At 45.6% G+C, this 21,583-nt stretch overlaps 1 protein-coding gene across 1 annotated transcript in view; it reads right to left on the bottom strand.

Annotated features, from left to right (window-relative positions):
• The window catches only part of NFE2L3 (NFE2 like bZIP transcription factor 3), a 29,253-nt gene extending 8,821 nt beyond the window's left edge, over nucleotides 1-20,432 (bottom strand). The window contains exon 1 of the mRNA XM_060107721.1: nucleotides 19,851-20,432. Within this exon, the coding sequence (XP_059963704.1) occupies nucleotides 19,851-20,432 (582 nt within the window). The remainder of the gene's footprint in view (nucleotides 1-19,850) is intronic.
• Nucleotides 20,433-21,583: the final 1,151 nt, after the last annotated feature.

Below are 21,583 nucleotides of genomic sequence, written 5' to 3'. Positions count from 1 at the left end.
TATAAAAAAGCACCCCCCGGGGCTTCCCTGGCGGCACGGTGGTCGAGAGTCCGCCTGCCGATGCAGCGGACACAGCGGACACGGGTTCGTGCCCTGGTCTGGGAAGATCCCGCATGCCGCGGAGCGGCTAGGCCCGTGAGCCATGGCCGCCGAGCCTGCTCGTCCGGAGCCTGTGCTCCGCAACGGGAGAGACGGCAACAGTGAGAGGCCTGCGTACCACAAAAAAAAAAAGCAACCCCCTCCCATTAATATCAGTCTCTTTTATCTTTATTTTTTCCCCCATAGCATTTAGTGCCAGCTGATATATTTATTTGTTTGTTGTCTAGTATGCAAATTCCCTGAGGGCAGGGACTCTGTCTGCTTGGTTCCTGCTGTATGCCCACTGCCTACCCCTGAGCCTGGCACACAGTAGACCCTTAATAATAGTTGTTGAATAGATGAACTCCCAAACACAACACCCTAAGACTTTGGTGGGGATTTCTGATGGGTGACATAAGTCTTGCTCTTTCCTGCAATTAAAACACTGATTCCTACCTAAATTCAGGGAAGGAAGGAAAAGGTAGACTGCTCATCACTCTTTTAACCTCAGTCTTTTGCCAAGGGAAGGTTTCTTTTGTTAAACCTTAAAATCTAATTCAAAATTCTAGATTCCTGAGGCAGCTAACTTTGTTTACAAATAAATTTGCTGTTGGTGGGCACTGGAACTCTCTAGATCACATGATCTATTTTAGAACCATGAAGCAGGGTCCCCTTAATCTAATATTTGAGTTAACACATGTGGAGACATACATGAACTTGCACACATAAGAATGTTATCTATAAATACATAAATAATAGTGGAACAGGTGGCTAATACACAACTACATCAAGCCCATAAGGAAACCGATCAAACTTTTAGAGTGTATGAGTGTTTGATAACAAAAGTATGCAAGATGGGCCTGCCTAAAAACTTGGGAAGAGGAGAACAGAAGGTAGAGAAATTCTGTATGACTACAAATCACATGGCAAGAAGCAGAAAATAGGTTAAAGGACTTGCCTGGTGGCAAGTGGTAATGAATCCGCCTGCCAATGCAGGGGACACGGGTTCGAGCCCTGGTCCAGGAAGATCCCACATGCCGCGGAACAACTAAGACAATGCTCCAAAACTACTGAGCCTGAGCTCTAGAGCCCATGCGCCACAACTGCTGAAGCCCACACACCCTAGAGCCTGCATGCCGCAACTAGTGAGCCCATGCACCACAACTGCTGAAGCCAACATGCCTAGAGCCCATGCTCCACAACAAGAGAAGCCACTGCAAAATGAGAAGCCCACGCACCGCAATGAACTGTAGCAGCCCCCGCTCACCACAACTAGAGAGAAAAGCCGGCGTGCAGCAACGAAGGCCCAACGCAGCCGAAAAATAAAATTTTTAAAAATCATAAATGAACGCTAAAACTAGGGAATAAAAATTTGATGAAAATAAGATAAACAGTCTCAAAGCGTCACTCCACAGATTACTTTTTAAACACAAAGAGAAAAATAACACTTTAGGAGAAACCTGGCAAACACCATCTAAACCAAGTGGTCAAATCTATCATCACAATATGGCGATAAACCAAGATGCCTCCTGATACGATATGAAGGATACAATACCACGTCTGTGGTATTCATAATCTCAATGTAATGAGGAAACATCAGATAAATCAAAACTGGGGGCCACTTCACAAAATAACTGATTGATGCTCTTCCAAAACTTAAAGGTCAAGAACTGAAATACCTTTTCCAAATTAAAGATGACTTACAAGATTTGAGAACTAAATGCAATGTGTGATCCTGGGTTAGATGCAGACCCAGGAGAAAAAGTAGTTACACAGGACGTTACTGGGGCAATAGGTAAAATTTGGATATGGACAACAGATTATAGTCTTAAACTTATGTTAAATTTTCCTGATTTTGATTAATTGGTTATAGAAAAAAATCATTTTGTAGGAAATACTATACACAATAGCTTCAATTCATCCTTAAATGTTTCAGAATGAAAGAATTAAGATGTGTATATAGATGTAATTATAAATAGGTAACTCAAACGGGGCAAAATGTAAACAATAGGTAAATCTAAGTAAGGGATATATACTATTCTTGCAACTTTAAAGTTTGAAATTACATCTGATTAAAGCTATCCCAAAAATCCCTACATAGCAAAACCACTTTGGCCAGGGCAACAGCAAAAGGTAGACTCAGGAAAACTATTCTTCCATTATAATTTCTGTTAATCTGTATTTTTCTCCCGAAGTATATATAGTCATATCAACTGCTTTACTGATTATTTTCACCTCTTCCTTCCCAACATTTAAATTCATTTCATTTTCTTGTCCAGTTGCTTTGATCATGCTTCCAGAATACTCTTCAGTAACAATGGTGATACCTGACGTAAAAGAGAACACTCTGTCGCCCCTCTATTCTCAATAGTCTACTACTTCACTACTTCACTTCTGACACCAGATGTGTGGGTTTTCCATACACCTAGCAATTCTGTGACACCAGCTGGGTGTCCTATAATTTAACTCAGTTCTGACACCATCTAATTGGAGATAATATCAGATCCCACAGCTTAAGGGCTCAGTCTCAAAGACGCCGCCTCCCCCTTCAGAGGTCAATTCCAAGTCCAGGTTGTCACCTGTGCCTCCCACCAAGTGCCTATAAATAGAAGGTCCCCACAATCCCTCCTCCTCCAGTTTAGTTTGCTAGAGTGTCCCACAGATCTCAGGAAAACAGGTTACTTACTAGATTACCATCTTATTACAAAAGGACAAAACTCAGAAACAAACAGATGCCTAAGAGCAAGGATTGTGGGAAGGGGCACAGAGCCTCCATGCCTTGCACCACTCTCCCAGCACCTCCATGTGTTCCCCAACCTGAAAGATCTCCAAACCCCGCCCTTCTGGTTTTTTATGGAGGCTTCATTACACAGGCATGGTTGATCAAATCATTGGCTGTTAGTGACTTCACTCAGTCTTCAGTTGCTTCCCCAGAGGTCTGCGAGGTGGGGTTTAAAATTCCAACCCTCTCATCACTTGGTTGGTTCCCCTGGCAACCAGCCCCCATCCTTAGGGGGCTCTCCAAAAGTCACCTCATTAACATAAGTCAGGTGTGGTTAGAAGGGGCATGTTATGAATACGAAGACACTCCTTTCACTTTTATGGCTCTGGAGCTATTTCAGTAATATTGTAACAAGAGTTGCTCCCGGGCTTCCCTGGTGGCGCAGTGGTTGAGAGTCTGCCTGCCGATGCAGGGACACGGGTTCGAGCCCTGGTCCGGGAAGACCCCACATACCGCGGAGCAACTAGGCCCGTGAGCCACAACTACTGAGCCTGCGCTCCGCAACAAGAGAGGCCGCGATAGTGAGAGGCCCGCGCACCGCGATGAAGAGTGGCCCCCGCTTGCCGCAACTAGAGAAAGCCCTCGCACAGAAACGAAGACCCAACACAGCCAAAAATAAATAAATAAAAATTTAAAAAAAAGAAAGAGTTGCTCCCATTGCTCTTAATGCTTAGGAAATTCCAAGGTCTTTGGTAGCTCTGCCAAATGGGGATTGAGGGGGAGATGAGGACCAAATACACACTGAATCACATTACCACACCTGACATTCTTTATTTTTATTTTAATGTTTCACCAATAAGGATAACATGCAGTTTTATTTGAGATTCAACAGTCTTTTTTTAAAGTCGTTCATTCAATCAATACATATTAAGTGCCAAATATTGGGTTGGCCAAAAGTTTGTTCGGGTTTTTCTGTAAGATGTTATGGAAAAATCCAAACAAACTTTTTGGCCAGCCCAATACTATGCTACTGATAGATGCTGGAGATACAATAGTGAAAAAAGAATTCTAGACTGCCCCTTCAGAGCTTACATTCTAAAGGGAGAGGGAGCTCAAAATACAAGTGAACTAAGAAAATTACTGCAAGTTATGGCAAGTGAAAGAGAGAAGAGGTCTTTCCTTTAGAAAGACTGGTTAGGGAAGGCCTCTCAGGGGAGGTGCTATTTTAGCTGAGATCTAAAAAAAGAAAGAGTTGTGTACAGAGGAGAGAAATGAATACATTCCTGTTACCATAACATATTTGATTAGTTTCTTGATGGATATTTAGATGTTTCCAATCATTTCTTTAAAAAAAAGATATTAAAATGTCCTCACACATACTTCTTTGCACTCACGTGCAAGTAGAATAAATTCCTAGAATGTATGCTAGGTCAACAGATAACTTGTATTTTTCATTTGATGGATTCTACCCAATGGCCCTCCAAAAATGTTTCTGGTAATTTACAATAATCCTACTAACAAAAGTGCCAATGTGATAGATGAAAACTGGCACCTCGTTGTAGTTTTAATTTCTATTTCTCTTATTATGAATGAGGTTGAACATCTTTCACAAGTTTGAAAGCATTTTTATTTCCTTTTCTGTGAACTATTTGTGGTCTTTGTCCATTTTCCTATCCAGGTCTTAGTCTTGATCAGTAGTAGCATAAAATTTTTACTCACCTTCTCCCATTCAGTCTCTGATGGATGCACATATGCAACAAGTGGTGACTATGAAGACAGTAGGGGAGAGAATGCCTGAGTATGCCTAAGGATGGAGGCATGAGGAGCAAAAGGGCCAAGGGAGGAAAGTCACAGTCAGAGCAGGAATCTCAGCTTCCTCTGCAGCCACACAGCAAGGGGCAGAAGAGGCAGCGTGACAGCTGGGGCGAGTCACCCCAGTGCTGAAAGCCTGGTTTCAGAAGAGGGCCCTTTCTGACCCTCCAAGCGTCCGTGAGTAAGTGGCTATATGATATATCACCCAAACCAGTCCGTTTCTGAGAAGGTAAGAGGGTGCTATTAACAATTAAGCTGGACAACAGGCATAAACCAAGACTGTCCCAATGGCCACCCTATCTACGAGGGCACAGGGGAAGAAGACTGCGTGACTATCAAGAATGTTGATGGACGAATAAAAAGCAATGACTGAATGCCAAAGCCCTGGGGAAGACAGATACTTTAACTTGCACAGCCTTAGTTATTCAGTGAGTATTTTTTTTAGCTAGTCCTTCACTTAATCATTCAACGATCATTTACTGAGAGCCTACCATAAAGCTAACAGAAACAGGTGTAGTAAGAAGTGATGGACGAGAATTTCCCCAGGTCAGTGTAACGCACATGGTGCTGTGCAGACAGCCCTCGAGGATGGACTCTTGGTGGCTGCTCGGGACATGCGGGCAGACAGCCCTCAGCTGGGCCTTTACGGAATGCCTCACCTACCCAGGGCCACCTCACCTAGGGCCACACACTTCCCAGGGCACCTACATCCAAGGACTGAGCAGGGAGGGCCCAAAGGCCTGGCCACCTCGGCCCATCATAGGATAACTGTGATATGCCACTTTAGCCCCAGAGCTCCTGGCTTTGTCAGCCTGCTCCACGGCTTCACTTCTGCTTCTGTCCAATGTGCTTTCTTATACTTCCTTCCACAGCTGTAAATCCCAAAGGTATTCCCTTAGAAACATCCTGCCCACTAAACTTGGGCTCAGAGTCCCCTTCCCAGAGAACCCAATTTGTGACAGTTAGCAACCTGCAGTGGGGAGACGGGTGCAGACACCAGGATCTCAAGGCAGGGAGGGGTGGAGGGTCCAACATTATAATATTTCTATTTAGAAAGTGAAAATGGCCTATTGCACTTCTAGTATAATTTGCACAGTCTGCAAGGCCCCACGAAAGCCTCGTGGCTAGGAAGGCTCAGGTCCAAAACAGGCTGAGTAAAAGAGGCCCATCCTACTCATACCAGCTATGTGACCTTGGGCCATTTTGACCCCCAGTTTCCTTGTCTGTGATGTGAAAGGGTAATATTTCGAATTCACATTTTAAGGAATTAGTTGAGAAAAAGCACTTCATACATTTCAAGATGCTGTACAGACATTAATCACTACTCCTTTCTACTGTTTTTTGATTCTGAAGAGTTGCCATTAACGACTAACTGGTGACAACTCAATCAAAACCCCAAGAGAAAGTGAGTCCAGCCCCTAGTAGCCAGTAATTACTACCACTTTGCTCTCTTCTTTTCCTGTCTTCCTCAACTCAATGACATGGAGCTGAAATAGACATGTGTTTTATAAGCACTGTTGTATATACTGGAGATTTATGGCCCATGCCCTTAAAGAATGGGTTAGCTAAACCCATTATTAAGTTACTTTTTATTTGTGTGTACGTAGGTGATTTTTACTCTCGTGGGGCTGGGACTCAATTAAAAAAAAGGAGAAAAAGAAAGTTTCCATGCTCACCACAGGAAGCCATAGTAAACTTGTGAGCTGGGGTGCTTCATCACAACTAAACACCCAGGGACTTGTACTGAACTGACAGCTGCTGGTAAGGCAGGCCCTGCCCACCACAGCCCTGGCTGTTGGGAGCTGACCCACCCCATCCTCTGCATGGATACAGAACCTTCTCCCTTTGGGCCCCTTAGCTAAAACTGGGTTCTTTTGTCTCTAAAATCCCATGGCTTCTAGGGTTTCTCCTATGATATTTCTTCTACTCTATGTAAAATTACAATTATTTGGGTCTCTTCTTTCCTACTGGGCTGTAAACAGCTTTAAAATTTTTTTATTTTATTGGGTTGACCAAAAAGTTCATTTGCTTTTAGGTAAAAATAAAACACACTTCATTTTCACCAAGAACTTTATCGAACAACGTATTTATTAACCAAACGAACTTTCTGGCCAACCCAATATATTATAGTTGATTAACAATGTTGTGTTCGTTTCAGGTGTATAGCAGAGTGATTCAGTTATACATATACATGTATCTATTCTTTTTCAAATTCTTTTCCCACTTAGGTTACTACAGAATATTAAGCAGAGCTCCCTGTGCTATACAGTAGGTCCTTGTTGGTCATCTATTTAAAATATAGCAGGGTGCACATGTCAATCCCAAACTTTAGCTGTACAATTCTGACAAATGCAGGCACCCATTTAACTTCCACCTCAACTGTGAGGTAGAACATTTCTACCTCCCCAGAAAGTTCTCTGCTGTTCTTATATTTTTACCTTAGCATTACCTGTTCTAGAACTTAAGCACGAGTTAATTTTAAACTGCACTTATTTGCAAGTTAGTTCTGCATTCATAATTAGTTTGGGGGGCAAGCTAGTTCCCCACCCCCAGCAAGGAACTAGAGAGATCTGGCTTTAACTTTAAAACAACAGCTGGCATCCCGCAGCTGGCATCCCGCAGTGAGACACTGAGCAAGGAGGCTGGAGCTGCTGCTGGACTGTGCGCTTGAGGGATCTTGCTTCCCAGGCCGGAGGTCGGGCCCGAGCTCCTGTGGTGGGAGCTCCGAGTCCAAACTGCTGGACTAACAGAGAACCTCAGACCCCAGGGAATATCAGTTGGAGTGAGGCCTCCCGGAGGTCCTCATCTCAGCACCAAGACCCAGTTCTATCCAACTGCCTACAAACTACAGTGCTGGAAGTCTCAGGCCAAACAACCAGTAAGACAGGAATACAGCACCACCATCAAAAAAAAGAAAAAAGAAATGACAAAAAAATTTGTCACAGATGAAAGAGCAAGGTAAAAACCTGTAAGACCAAATAAATGAAGACAAATAGGCAACCTACCTGAAAAAGAATTCAGAGTAATGATAGTAAAGATGATCCAAAATCTCGGAAACAGAATGGAGAAAATACAAGAAACATTTAACAAGGATCTAGAAGAACTAAAGAGCAAACAAACAGTGATGAACAACAGAATTACTGAAATTAAAAATACTCTAGAAGGAATCAATAACAGAATAACTGAGGCAGAAGAATGGATAAGTGAGCTGGAAGATAAAATGGTGGAAATAACTGCCAGGGAGCAGAATAAAGAAAAAAGAATGAAAAGAATTGAGGACAGTCTCAGAGACCTCTGGGACAACATTAAATGCACCAACATTCAAATTATAGGGGTCCGAAGAAGAAGAGAGAAAGAAAGGGTCTGAGAAAATATTTGAAGAGATTATAGTTGAAAACTTCCTTAACATGGAAAAGGAAATAGTCAATCAAGTCCAGGAAGCACAGAGAATACAATACAAGATAAACCGAAAGAGAAACACACTGAGACACATATTAATCAAACTATCAAAAATTAAATACAAAGAAAAAATATTGAAATCAGCAAGGGAAAAGCAACAAATAACATACAAGGGAATCCCCATAAGGTTAACAGCTGACTTTTCAGCAGAATATCCACAAGCCAGAAGTGAGTGGCAGACCATATCTAAAGTGATAAAAGGGAAAAAGCTACAACCAAGATTACTCTACCCAGCAAGGATCTCATTCAGATTCCAGGGAGAAATCAAAACCTTTACAGATAAGCAAAAGTTAAGAGAATTCAGCACCAACAAACCAGCTTTACAGCAAATGCTAAGGAACTTCTCTAGGCAGGAAACACAAGAGAAGGAAAAGACTTACAATAACAACCCAAAACAATTAAGAAAATGTAATAGGAACATACATATCAATAATTACCTTAAACTTGAATGGATGAAATGCTCCAACCAAAAGACAAAGAATGGCTGAATGGATATAAAAACAAGACCCATACATATGCTGTCTACAAGAGACCCACTTCAGACCTAGGGACACATACAGACTGAAAGTGAGGGGATGGAAAAAGATACTCCATGCAAATGGAAATCAAAAGAAAGCTGGAGTAGCAATTCTCATATCAAACAAAATAGACTTTAAAATAAAGACTATTACAAGAGACAAAGAAGGACACTACATAATGATCAAGGGATCAATCCAAGAAGAAGATATGACAATTGTAAATATATATGCACCCAACATAGGAGCACCTCAATACATAAGGCAAATGCTAACAGCCATAAAAGGAGAAATCGACAGTAACACAATCATAGTAGGGGACTTTAACACCCCACTTTCACCAATGGACAGATTGCCCAAAATGAAAATAAATATGCAAACACTAGCTTTAAATGACACATTAAACAAGATGGACTTAATTGATATTTATAAGACATGTCATCCAAAAACAAAAGAATACACTTTCTTCTCATGTGCTCATGAAACATTCTCGAGGATAGACCGTATCTTGGGTCACAAATCAAGCCTTAGTAAATTTAAGAAAACTGAAATCGTATCAAGTATCTTTTCCGACCACAATGCTATGAGACTAGATATCAATTATGGGAAAAAAACTAAAAAAATACAAACACATGGAGGCTAAACAATAAGCTACTAAATAACCAAGAGATCAATGAAGAAATCAAAACATACCTAGAAACAAATGACAATGAAAACATGACGAGCCAAAACCTATGGGATGCAGCAATGGCAGTTCTAAGAGGGAAGTTTATAGCAATACAATCCTACCTCAGGAAACAAGAAACATCGCAAATAAACAACCTAACCTTACACCTAAAGCAATTAGAGAAAGAAGAACAAAAAACCCCCAAAGTTAGAAGAAGGAGAGAAATCATAAAGATCAGATCAGATCAGAAATAAATGAAAAAGAAATGAAAGAAACAATAGCAAAGATCAATAAAACTAAAAGCTGGTTTTTTGAGAAGATAAACAAAACTGATAAACCATCAGCCAGACTCATGAAGAAAAAAAGGGAGAAGACTCAAATCAATAGAATTAGAAATGAAAAAGGAGAAGTAACAACCGACACTGCAGAAATACAAAGGATCATGAGAGATTACTACAAGCAACTATATGCCAATAAAATGGACAACCTGGAAGAAATGGACAAATTCTTAGAAATGCACAACCTTCTGAGACTGAACCAGGAAGAAATAGAAAATATAAACAGACCAATCACAAGCACTGAAATTGAAACTGTGATTAAAAATCTTCCAACAAACAAAAGTCCAGGACCAGATGACTTCACAGGCAAATACTATCAAACATTTAGAGAAGAGCTAACACCCGTCCTTCTCAAACTCTTCCAAAATAGAGCAGAGGGAGGAACACTCCCAAACTCATTCTACGAGGCCACCATCACCCTGATACCAAACCCAGACAAAGATGTCACAAAAAAAGAAAACTACAGACCAATATCTCTGATGAACATAGATGCAGAAATCCTGAACAAAATACTAGCAAACAGAATCCAACAGCACATGAAAAGGATCATACACCATGATCAAGTGGGATTTATCCCAGGAATGCAAGGATTCTTCAATATATGCAAATCAATCAATGTGATACACCATATTAACAAACTGAAGGATAAAACCGTATGATAATCTCAATAGACGCAGAAAAAGCTTTTGACAAAATTCAACACCCATTTATGATTAAAAACTCTCCAGAAAGTAGGCATAGAGGGAACCTACCTCAACATAATAAAGGCCATATATGACAAACCCACAGCCAGCATCGTTCTCAGTGGTGAAAGACTGAAACCATTTCCTCTAAGATCAGGAACAAGACAAGGTTGCCCACTCTCGCCACTGTTATTCAACATAGCTTTGGAAGTTTTAGCCACAGAAATCAGAGAAGAAAAAAAAGTAAAAGGAATCCAAGTTGGAAAAGAAGAAGTAAAACTGTCACTGTTTGCAGATGACATACTATACAGAGAATCCTAAAGATGCTTACCAGAAAACTACAAGAGCCAATCAATGAATTTGGTAGAGTAGCAGGATACACATTTAATGCACAGAAATCTCTTGCATTCCTATACACTAATGATGAAAAATCTGAAAGAGAAATTAAGGAAACACTCCCTTTTACCATTGCCACAAAAAGAATAAAATACCTAGGAATAAACCTACCTAAGGAGACAAAAGACCTGTATGCAGAGAACTATAAGACACTGAGGAAAGAAATTAGAGATGACACAAACAGATGGAGAGATATACTATGTTCTTGGATTGGAAGAATCAACACTGTGAAAATGACTATACTACCCAAAGCAATCTACAAGTTCAGTGCAATCCGTAACAAACTACCAATGGCATTTTTCACAGAACTACAACAAAAAATTTCACAATTTGTGTGGGAACACAAAAGACCCCAAACAGACAAAACAATCTTGAAAAAGAAAAACGGAGCTGGAGGAATCAGACTCCCTGACTTCAGACTATACTACAAAGCTACAGTAATCAAGACAGTATGGTACTGGCACAAAAAGAGAAATATAGATCAATGGAACAGGATAGAAAGCCCAGAGATAAACCCATGCACATACAGTCACCTTATCTTTGATAAAGGAGGCAAGAGTATACAATGGAGAAAAGGCAGCCTCTTCAGTAAGTGGTGATGGGAAAACTGGACAGCTACATGTAAAAGAATGAAATTAGAATACTCCCTAACACCATACACAAAAAAAAACTCAAAATGGATTAAAGACCTAAATGTAAGGCCAGACACTATAAAACTCTTAGAGGAAAACATAGGCAGAACACTCTGTGACATAAATCACAGCAAGATCCTTTTTGACCCACCTCCTAGAGAAATGGAAATAAAAACAAAAATAAACAAATAGGACCTAATGAAACTTAAAAGTTTTTGCACAGCAAAGGAAACCATTAAAAAGATGAAAAGAAAACCCTCAGAATGGGAGAAAATATTTGCAAAGGAATAAATGGACAAAGGATTAATCTCCAAAATATATAAACAGCTCATGTAGCTCAATATTAAAAAACCAAACAACCCAATCCAAAAATGGGCAGAAGACCGAAATAGTCATTACTCCAAAGAAGAAATACAGATGGCCAAGAAGCACATGAAAAGCTGCTCAACATCACTAATTATTAGAGAAATGCAAATCAAAACTGCAATGAGGTATCACCTCACACCAGTTAGAATGGGCATCATCAGAAAATCTACAAACAACAAATGCTGGAAAGGGTGTGGAGGAAAGGGAACACTCTTGCACTGTTGGTGGGAATGTAAACTGACACAGCCACTATGGAGAACAGTATGGAGGTTCCTTAAAAACCTAAAAATAGAATTACCATATGACCCAGCAATCCCACTACTGGGCGTATACCCAGAGAAAACCATAATTCAAAAAGAGTCATGCAAAGTGAGAGAGTGGCATGGACATATATACACTACCAAACGTAAGGTAGATAGCTGGTGGGAAGCAGCCGCATAGCACAGGGAGATCAGCTCGGTGCTTTGTGACCGCCTGGAGGGGTGGGATAGGGAGGGTGGGAGGGAGACGCAAAAGGGAGGGGATATGGAAACATATGTATATGTATAACTGATTAAACTTGTTATAAGGCAAAAAATTAAAAAAATTAAAAAATAAACAAAAAGAGTCATGTACCACAATGTTCATTGCACCTCTATTTACAATAGCCAGGACATGGAGCAACCTAAATGCCCATCGACAGACGAATGGATAAAGAAGATGTGGTACATATATGCAATGGAATATTACTCAGCCATAAAAAGGAATGAAATTGGGTCATTTGTAGAGACCTGGATGAATCTAGAGACTGTCATACAGAGTGAAGTCAGAAAGAGAAAAACAAATACCGAATGCTAACACATATATATGGAATCTAAAAAAAAAAAAAAAAAAGGTTCTGAAGAACCTAGGGGCAGGACAGGAATAAAGACACAGACGCAGAGAATGGACTTGAGGACACGGGGATGGGGAAGGGTAAGCTGGGATGCAGTGAAAGAGTAGTAGTGACATATATGCACTACCAAATGTAAAATAGATAGCTAGTGGGAAGCAGCTGCATGGCACAGGGAGATCAGCTTGGTGCTTTGTGACCACCTACAGGGGTGGGATAGGGAGGGTGGGAGGAAGATGCAAGAGGGAGGGGATATGGGGATATATGTATACATATAGCTGATTCCCTTTGTTGTACAGCAGAAACTAACACAACACTGTAAAGCAATTATACTCCAATAAAGATGTTAAAAAAAATAGTAAAAGAAAACAACAGCTGGCAAACCAGGGCACTAGCCCAGGTCCTGCTGCCCAAGCAGGTAACTCTGGCCCAGTCCATGAGCTCTTCTGGGCCTTCAATTCATAGAAAGGCAGTTTTCAGCCAGGCACCCCCTCCATTCACACGTTGCTGGGTAGTCAAAGGCCCTGGGGGAGGAACACCATGGCTGAGGTCAAGCTTGGGCAGCACAAGAATCATCTGGAGGTCTTCTAAACTGCAGAACCCAACCCAGGCCTCACCTGAGAGGCTGATTCAGCCAGTCAGGGGTAGGCCCTGAAATCTACATTGTAACAAGCAACCAGGTAATTGATACAGTCACTGGGATGAGAAACTCAGCTCTAAAGAAAGGCTGAGAAGGTCTTCCTTCAGATGAGCCTTCAGGCTTCTGCCTCCCCAACACGCCCAAGGCCTCCTTCATGACCTAGCAGTCTTCCGTTATGTCCTCCGGAAGACAGGACTTTCCTGGGGATTCAACCCCCAGCTCAGGGGCACTGTGAGCAAATCATCAGTTGAATATTTATTAACATGCCAGGAACGGTCCTAGTCCTTTAACATACAGCATTATCTAATCCTCAAACTCTCCCAGAAAGAGGTTAATATTCTCCTTTTACAATTTGGATACCACGGCCCATGGAGGTTGCCCAGGAAGAGACGGAGCTGGGATGGGGTGACGATTAGTTTTAGGTGTCAGCGTGCCCAGGCTATCGTACCTAGAAGTCAATCAAACACTAACCTAGGTGTTGCTGTGAAGGTATTTTGTAGATGTGGCTAACAGCTGCAACCAACCAGGTGACTTTCAGTAAAAAAGATTAACTTCTGTAATCTGAGTGGGCCTTATCTCATCCAATCAGTTGAAAGAAAGCCTTTAAGGGCAAAAGTGGGGTTTCCCTGAGGAAGAAATTCTGCCTCAAGCCTGCAGCATTAGCTCCTGCTGGTGGTTTCCAGCTGCCCTAGAGTCTGAATGTGCCCAGCCTCCACAAACACGCTAGCCAATTCCGTGAAATAAGTCTCTTAAACACACACACACACACAATCTCTCATGCTGGCTGCGTTCTCTAGAGAACGCTGGCTGATGCCAGTGGGAACCCGGGTGCACCCAATCTCAAAAGGCCGTGCCTTGCTTCTAGCCACTGCCCATACTCTGCCAACCACCACCTGCAACTCAACCAAAAACCACCCAGCTGTGTACCTGAGCCTCAGCCTGCTCCAGCTCTCCAGAAGTGTATTTGAATATTAACGCAGATCCTTAACTAGATTTTGAGAATAAATTATTCATATCAAAAGGCTGCCACAAATGGGAGAAGCTTGTTTTTACGTTTTAAGTTTTGTAGTGGGTGGGAGGGAGGTATGGTTTACTCAGGGCTTAAGAACAGTGACCTGTGTATTCTGGGCAAGGTCACTAACTTGCTATATCACTTTAGGCAATCCTGAGTTTCACCACCTGATTAATTAGGATGCCAACCTGCAAGTCTGCTTTCCACTGCCCCATCCACTCAAATTGGCATTAAGTGGTCAGATGGCCCATCAGGATTTCGGATATGACCTACTTTCTGGTTGGGACTCTGGCCTTGAAGATCCCAAGACATATTCAAGCTCACAGCATCTTGGAAGTTCTGCAGAGCCAACGTGGAGGATGGATGAGGAGCGCTCAACAGACGCTGGCTGAACCGGCCTGTGCTCCCAACCCCGTCCCTGGGCGCCATTTGCAGGTTAAAAGCAAAGATCCAGTTTCCACACTCAAGACACTGCGGTTCAAAGTAGAGGATGCAAGTCCCACAGAAGAAATGTCACAAAGTGCAACAGGGCTCAAAGGAAGGGACAGGAAGTGCTTGTAGATGAGGTGATAGTGGAGAGAAGTCAGAACTTAACAGTAAAAGACTTGAGAGGAATGAAAGGAGGCATTCTGGGCAAAGGCAACAAAGTAGAAGGCAGGAAAGCACTGCTGTCTGGGGAAAAGGAAGGGAGAAAGTTATAGCAGGAAAGTAGGCTACAGGTGGAGGATCAGAGGGAGATGGGCTCAGCTAGGGGAGCCACACCGGCCAAACGGGGAGCCTTGAATGACAAAATATCAAATTGGTAGGTAAGGGGGAGCTAGTGGAAGCTCCCCAGATGAAAATGGTAAGGACCAAGGCGTGCTTTGGAAACCTGCACGTGGCAACGGAACACACAGGAGTAAGTTGGGAAGGGGCATTAGAGAGGCCCTGCTGAATTAACAGCAGCTGCTAACATTATCCAGGGCTTACCATGTACCAACCCTGTTGAACCTGTGTGATCTCTTTTAACCCCCACGACAGCTCGTGAAGGTACCCTTACCATCCCATTTTACAGATATGAGAACCAAGGCACGGGGAGGTCAAGAACTGTGCTCTGGGTCATATAACAAGTTAGCGGTGAGCTGAGCCCTACAGCTACCCAAGCTGGTCTAACTCCAGGCCCGGCACACTGACCACTAGAACAGCCTGCCTGGGTCTGCTCGCTGGTGCAGATTCTGAGTTGAGCTGAGAAGCAGGGGGAGCAAAGAGGAGACTCAATACACCGCAGACATGACCTCTCTGTAACCTACCGCTTCAGGTGAAGGGGGCTGACTGGAAGAAGTCTGGAATAAGGTTCCTGGGGGTTGTGGCACATCAAGCCAGCAAAAAACCCCGATTTCCTCATGAACTTATACCAAGTCCTTCTGCAAGTGCCACTACGCATAGCCTAGCTGCTTCCAGGACGGCTGACTTAGTTTTCAACAACTGGAGCATACTTGATAAGCAAAGCTGAACACCCCAAAAGGTGCCAGGAAAGAGAGATGGTGACTGCATAACAGATTGGATTGAGTCCCTTGAAATTCATATGTTGAAGTCATAGCCCTCAGTACCCCAGAATGTGACCTTATTTGGAAACTGGGTCATTGCTGACGTGATTAGTTAGGACGAGTAGGGTGGGCCCCTGATCCTATATGACTGGTGTCCTATAAAGAGGGAAAGCTGGCTACAGACATGCGTACAGGGACAATGCCACATGCAGAAGGCAGAGACTGGGGTGATGCAGTAGAAACCAAGGGTTGCCAAAGCTAGGAGCGAAGGAACCCTGCTGAGACCTTACCTCCAACTTTTTGCCCCCAGAACTGTGAGACAATATATTTCTGTTGTTTAAGCCACCTGGTTTGTGGTACTTTGTTGCAGCAGCTCTAGGACACTAATGCAGTGACCCATGCCATCCTTTCCAATAAGAAGACCATAAGTGCATCTTCACTGCATATTTTAGTAAGTAAAACAAAGTCTACTGTGAAACCTTGTACTGCAACGGATGTAATTACATATAAGACTATCTCTGTACCATGGCTGTGAGCTGAGAACTGGCAAGTGTTTGATATTTCATCTCTCCAATTGCCCGGGCATCAGGGACTATCTTTGATTTTGAAACAAAAACCAACTTTTACTTTATCAATCAAGGACCTTCTTTCCCTTCCCTTTACTTTTATTATTTATTTATTTATTTATTTATTTACTGATTGATTGATTGCGGTACGCAGGCCTCTCACTGTTGTGGCCTCTCCCGTTGCGGAGCACAGGCTCCGGATGCGCAGGCTCAGCAGCCATGGCTCACGGGCCCAGCTGCTCCGCGGCATGTGGGATCCTCCCGGACCAGGGCACGAACCCGTGTCCCCTGCAGCGGCAGGCGGACTCTCAACCACTGCGCCACCAGGGAAGCCCCCCTTTACTTTTAGAAGCAAATATTGACTGTATCAGATTCTTCCTGTGACCTGAAGAAACCAAGTCCAAAGGACAGTAAATCTGAGGTCCTGCTGTACCCCTCACCCAGCAGAGGGTCCCCGTCTGTCCCAGGGCATGAAATCACATCATCATGACCACAACCCCTCTCAGTTTCAAAGTGGCAACAGTTCTCTGAAATACGGATGCTGGCTTTTAGCAGTCACCCCATCTTCAAATATGCTAACACACACAATTCTGCAACAACTGTTCATTTCTTTGTTTAACCCATGCGTGAGTTTGAAGAACATGCGCTTCATGGGTTGGGAGTAAATGGCTGTGGTTAAGAAGGGAAGCTTGTCTATCCTGGGGAATTCCACATACTGTTTGCAGCTAATGATTAGCCCCACTAAGAAGTGAAACAAACCAAAGCAGTACTTCTTTTGATACTTGGAAAATCCCCTACTCCAAAATATTTTTGCACATGTACAAAAATTATGGAAAGTTACACTATAAAACTGGAATCTCCTACAACTCAAATGTAAGCCACCAGAATTATCTATTTTAAAACAAAACAAACCTATGATGTTCCTATGGGGTACAGCACTCACTCTCTTCGAAGTTAACATTTATTGAGCATTTAAGACGGGACAGGCACAGTTCTAAGCCTGTTGCATGGAATGAATTGTTTAATTCTCACAACAACCCCCTGTGGTAGGCACCATTATTATTCCCATCGTGCAGGTGCGAATGAAGCACAGACTGGTTAAGAAATGGCCCGAGGTCACACAGCAATGCGTGGTAGAGCTGGGATCCCAAACCAGGCAGTCTGGCTCCAACACACCCCACCCCCTTAACAAACAACCAACCAAGCCACACATATAGACAAACAAGACAAAAGGGAATAATGTGAGTGGGGACAGGTTAAGGAGGGTGGGCTGAGGATGGGAGCAAAAGAAGAGAACAACAATTACAGCCCAGGCACTGGGCTGGCACTTCGCACGTGCTTTTCCTACTTAACTGGCACAACACCCTTGAGGGTAAGCATTACTTTCCCACTCAACAGATGAAACACTGAGACCTGGGGAGATTAAAGTAACCTATATGAGGGCAGATTATTATGTGATGCCCCAACATGCAGCTTTGCTGACTGCAAAAACCAGTGCTGTTTTTTCAGCTCATTTTCTCCAGAGTCATGGTTTCAAATTGTAACTTTGGCATTGTGGATGGTACAATCTGCTTTTAAAAGTCAATCCAGCATTGGAGAGCAGTGGTGCTGGGGTCAGGAGTGGGGCGCATTGCCCCATTCCGGCTGCAAGCTTGCACAGAAAACCTGAGTACAGCGTAGATGCTTAATGTGCCAGCCTGGGAGCCAGGAAGTTCAGGGTCTAGACCCACTTCTGGCACTCATTAACTGTGTTGGTTTAGCCAAGCCCCCCAACCTCGCTGGGCCTCTATTTTCCTTAAATACGAATTGGATATAAGGATGCCTGGCCTGTGGACTGCATAAGGGCATGTAAAAGGTGTTACCAATAAAGGTGAATTGGCTGTGAAAACTGTAAGGTGCGCGACAGCTGATCATCGTCAGAATTAACAAAATCAGGTCATCCCAGCAGCTACCACGGTCCAGCAGGTCCACACATGCCAGCTGGGGAAGGCAACACCAGAAGAATGGCCCGGTGTGAACCTCACCCTCTCCCCTAGGAAATCTGGGCTCAGGGCATCCAAGGTCTGGCTGGGCCTAGGTCCTCAGAGCTTCCCCCAAGGCAGGCTTGCTGGTCTAACTAGGTATCAACCAGGAGAGGAGGAGGGAGGGAAGTCCTTCCCGGAGAGGGAAGTCCTTGAAGAGCGAACAGCCTCATCTCCCTCCCTGCACATTTTGCAGGCCGGCTGGCATTCAGCTGTGATAAGGGCAGGGTGCCATCTGGGCCGGCAGCCCGCACTGGCTTTCATCCATGTATGTCGCAGGATCGGGAAAGGTAGCAGTGCAGCGCATACCACTCCTGCAGGGGCAGGGGATCCAGGTGAGACCACCCCACAGGGTAGAGAGAGAGTGGACGAGTGAGCTGAAAGAATCTTCCCCTCCTGGTGTTCTGAACAGAAAGGAGCCCACCGAGAATCTCACCAACCCCCTCGCCATTAGTTCCGGCCCCAGGAAGAGGAAGGGATCAGATCTGCATAACACTGAATCACCCAGCACTTCGGCACAATGACCCCTCCAGGAGAGGGTGGAGAAGCTCATCTGGCAACTGCCTACACAAACAGGGCAATTCTGAAGAGCAGCAAACAAACCAGTCTGGCCCCAATTCCCATTTTGCATAAGACTGCAGTCCACAAAAAACAACGTCCAAGGAACTCTTGTTGATCACTACCGATTGTTAACACTAAGGTTTGGGCCAAGAGAGAATGAAAAAGGCCCCTTTGAGGGAACTTTGGATAAGGCCATTTTGTGGAAATTGCTGTGCTGCGGCTTTAGACTCCAACTTGCCGTTGGGAGCACCAGATGCTTCAGTCAACACATCTCGGTGAACTTTGTTTTAAAAGAAAGTTACACTGAAAGGTTTGAACCTACAAACCAAAGGGGACTTGTTAGTCACTAGGTGACTGTCAGGGTACCTGTTTTCTTTATGCTAAAAAGGGGTTACACAAGTTCCGGGGGAAGGAGGATTGTTAGGCGTGGGGGATGGTTAGGCACGAGCAGGTCCGTTTGTGCGCTAGCATTGACCACAGCTGCTTAATCCAGGGACGCATCAAAAAACGAACTGCAATGGGTTAAAATCCAGAGGGGGCCACCGTGGTGGGCCGGGTGCGTGGTTCTTAAGAGAAACGTGAATCCTCCCGGAGGCCAAGGCCTCCTTCAGTTCCAGAAAAAGACATCTCAGTTTACACGAGGTACCGAACGAAGAGAGTGGGCCAGAAAATTTCCAGCATACCGTCTCCCCTCCCCACCCCCGAACTACCCTTGATCGCCGTCAAACACAGGAAAGGTGTTCTCTAAAACCTAACGGATGATTTCACGCACTTCATTCCCAAAAGCCTATGAGCCACAGCGACAGCACTAAGAGGCTTCGTTCGGATTCACAAAAAAGATAGGCGCACAGTCGTCCGCAAACCCGCAACCCCCGGGGGCGGAGGGTGGAAGAACGCCGGGGTGCCCCCCCCAGGTCCCTCGCTACCCTCCAGGGCTCCCGGCCAGGTCCCCCAGCACCCCGCTCGCGTCCCGCTCTCCTGTTACCTCGCTCGCGTGTCCGCCGGCGTCCGACACTTGAGCCGTCGGTTCCGCGGGAGCCTTCTCCTCCTCCCCGGCGGCCAAGGGGCTACTCGGAGCCGCTCTGGGATTCCCGCCGCTACCCGGCGCAGCCTGGCTAACGCCGTTCACGCCGGCGCCCACTCCTCCGGCCGAAGAGGCGGCGGCGGCGCCGAGCAGCGCGTGGGCCCCGTCGGCGTCCCCGGCAGCCACGCTGTGCACCAGCCACGCGTCCACTCGGGTGCAGGGAATGAAGGGGACCCCAAGCGCGCGCACCTCCCGGAGCAGCCGGCCCTCCGGCGGCGCCACGGGGTCCCGCTCCCGGCCCTTGGGGTGTAGGAGCTCGGCGCGCACCCACCCTCCCGAGGCCGGGAAGGGGCTGAGCGCGTAGGCAGGGCTCGTCGGGCCGCCCGGGAGCAGAAGCTCATCTCCGAGCAGGGTCCGCGGCGGGAGCAGCAGGTAGAGGTCCAGGTCCAGGTCCAGGTCCAGGCGAAGCCCCGCCAAGCTCAGCAGGATGGTGAGGTGCAGGAGGCTGCCGCCGTCCGACCACCACGGCTTCAGGTACTTCATCCCCCGCCGCGCGCCCGGGGACGCCCCTGCCGGCGCCCGCGGGTCCCTGCGCGCCGGCCGCCGCTTGGGCACGTGCGGCCCCTGCGCGCCGCCGGCACCTGCCCGGAAGAGACAGAAACAATGGACCCAGGCGTGCAGCGGCCGTCGCGGGCCCCCGGAGCCGGGCACAAAAACAGTCCCACCGCAGCCGCCCAGGTGCCTGCGGCTCGGGAGAGGCGGAGGAGGAGGAGCCACCTGCGCGCAGAGCGAGCCAGCTTAGCCGCCCCGCTGCCCCGCAGCCCCGTGCTGCAACCAGGCCCCGCCCAGGGCCGCGGGCGCCGCCGCCGGGGACACGCCCACTGCCGCCCCAGGCCCGCGCGGGGCGGGGCTCCCGGGCTCAAAGGCTCTTTATTCGGGGGGAACGCAAAGCTTTCTGGGAGCAGAAGTTGTTCTGGGCGCCAAGTGGCCTCCAACCCTGTGGCCGTGGGCTGGGCGGTTGTGGCTGAATGCGCGGGGTGGGAGTAGGGGGTCCGGGGTAAAGGTGGGTGGGAATGGACAGGATGTGTAGACTTGGGGCGGGGTGGGGGGAGTCGAGGCACTGGGCAGCACGCAAAGGGCTTCCACCCCCACGAGAACACTGAGCTGGCACAGTGGGTTCGCATCCCAGCGCCACTACCAGTCGTGTGACCTTGAATAAGTTACTTCTCTGTGCCTCAGTTCTCTTATCTGTAAAATGGGGATAGTAGTACCTGTCCAATAGGGATGTGGTGAAGTCAGAGGAAATATTATATGTAAAGCCCAGAGTTTGACATATAGATTCCACTGCTGCCGTAAGGATCAAACAGCACTGCTCTCTGTTCCCTCCCGCCTCCCCCCACTCCCGACCCTGTGCTCCAGCCTCACAGACTCCTCCCTGCGTCCTGGGCTACCCCTGCACGAGGCTATGACTGCCCTCATGGTCTCCTTTGCTCCTGAAGTGACGGTTAAGAGCACCAGCGTTAGAGTTATCGTGCATGATTTCAAATCCCCCTCCATTTCTTACTAGCCTGGAACCTTGGACAAATTGGTCACTCTCTGTGCCTCAGTTTCCTCACTATGAAACGGGACTAATAAGAAGAGCACCCCCTCAACACACCTGTTGTGAGCCCCAAATGAGCTGTGTGTATACCACC

The sequence above is a fragment of the Mesoplodon densirostris genome, chromosome 9, assembly GCF_025265405.1.
Source record: "Mesoplodon densirostris isolate mMesDen1 chromosome 9, mMesDen1 primary haplotype, whole genome shotgun sequence".
Taxonomy (NCBI): domain Eukaryota; kingdom Metazoa; phylum Chordata; class Mammalia; order Artiodactyla; family Ziphiidae; genus Mesoplodon; species Mesoplodon densirostris.
Note: the sequence above shows the minus strand (reverse complement) of the source record. Positions and strands in the feature narration are given on the sequence as shown.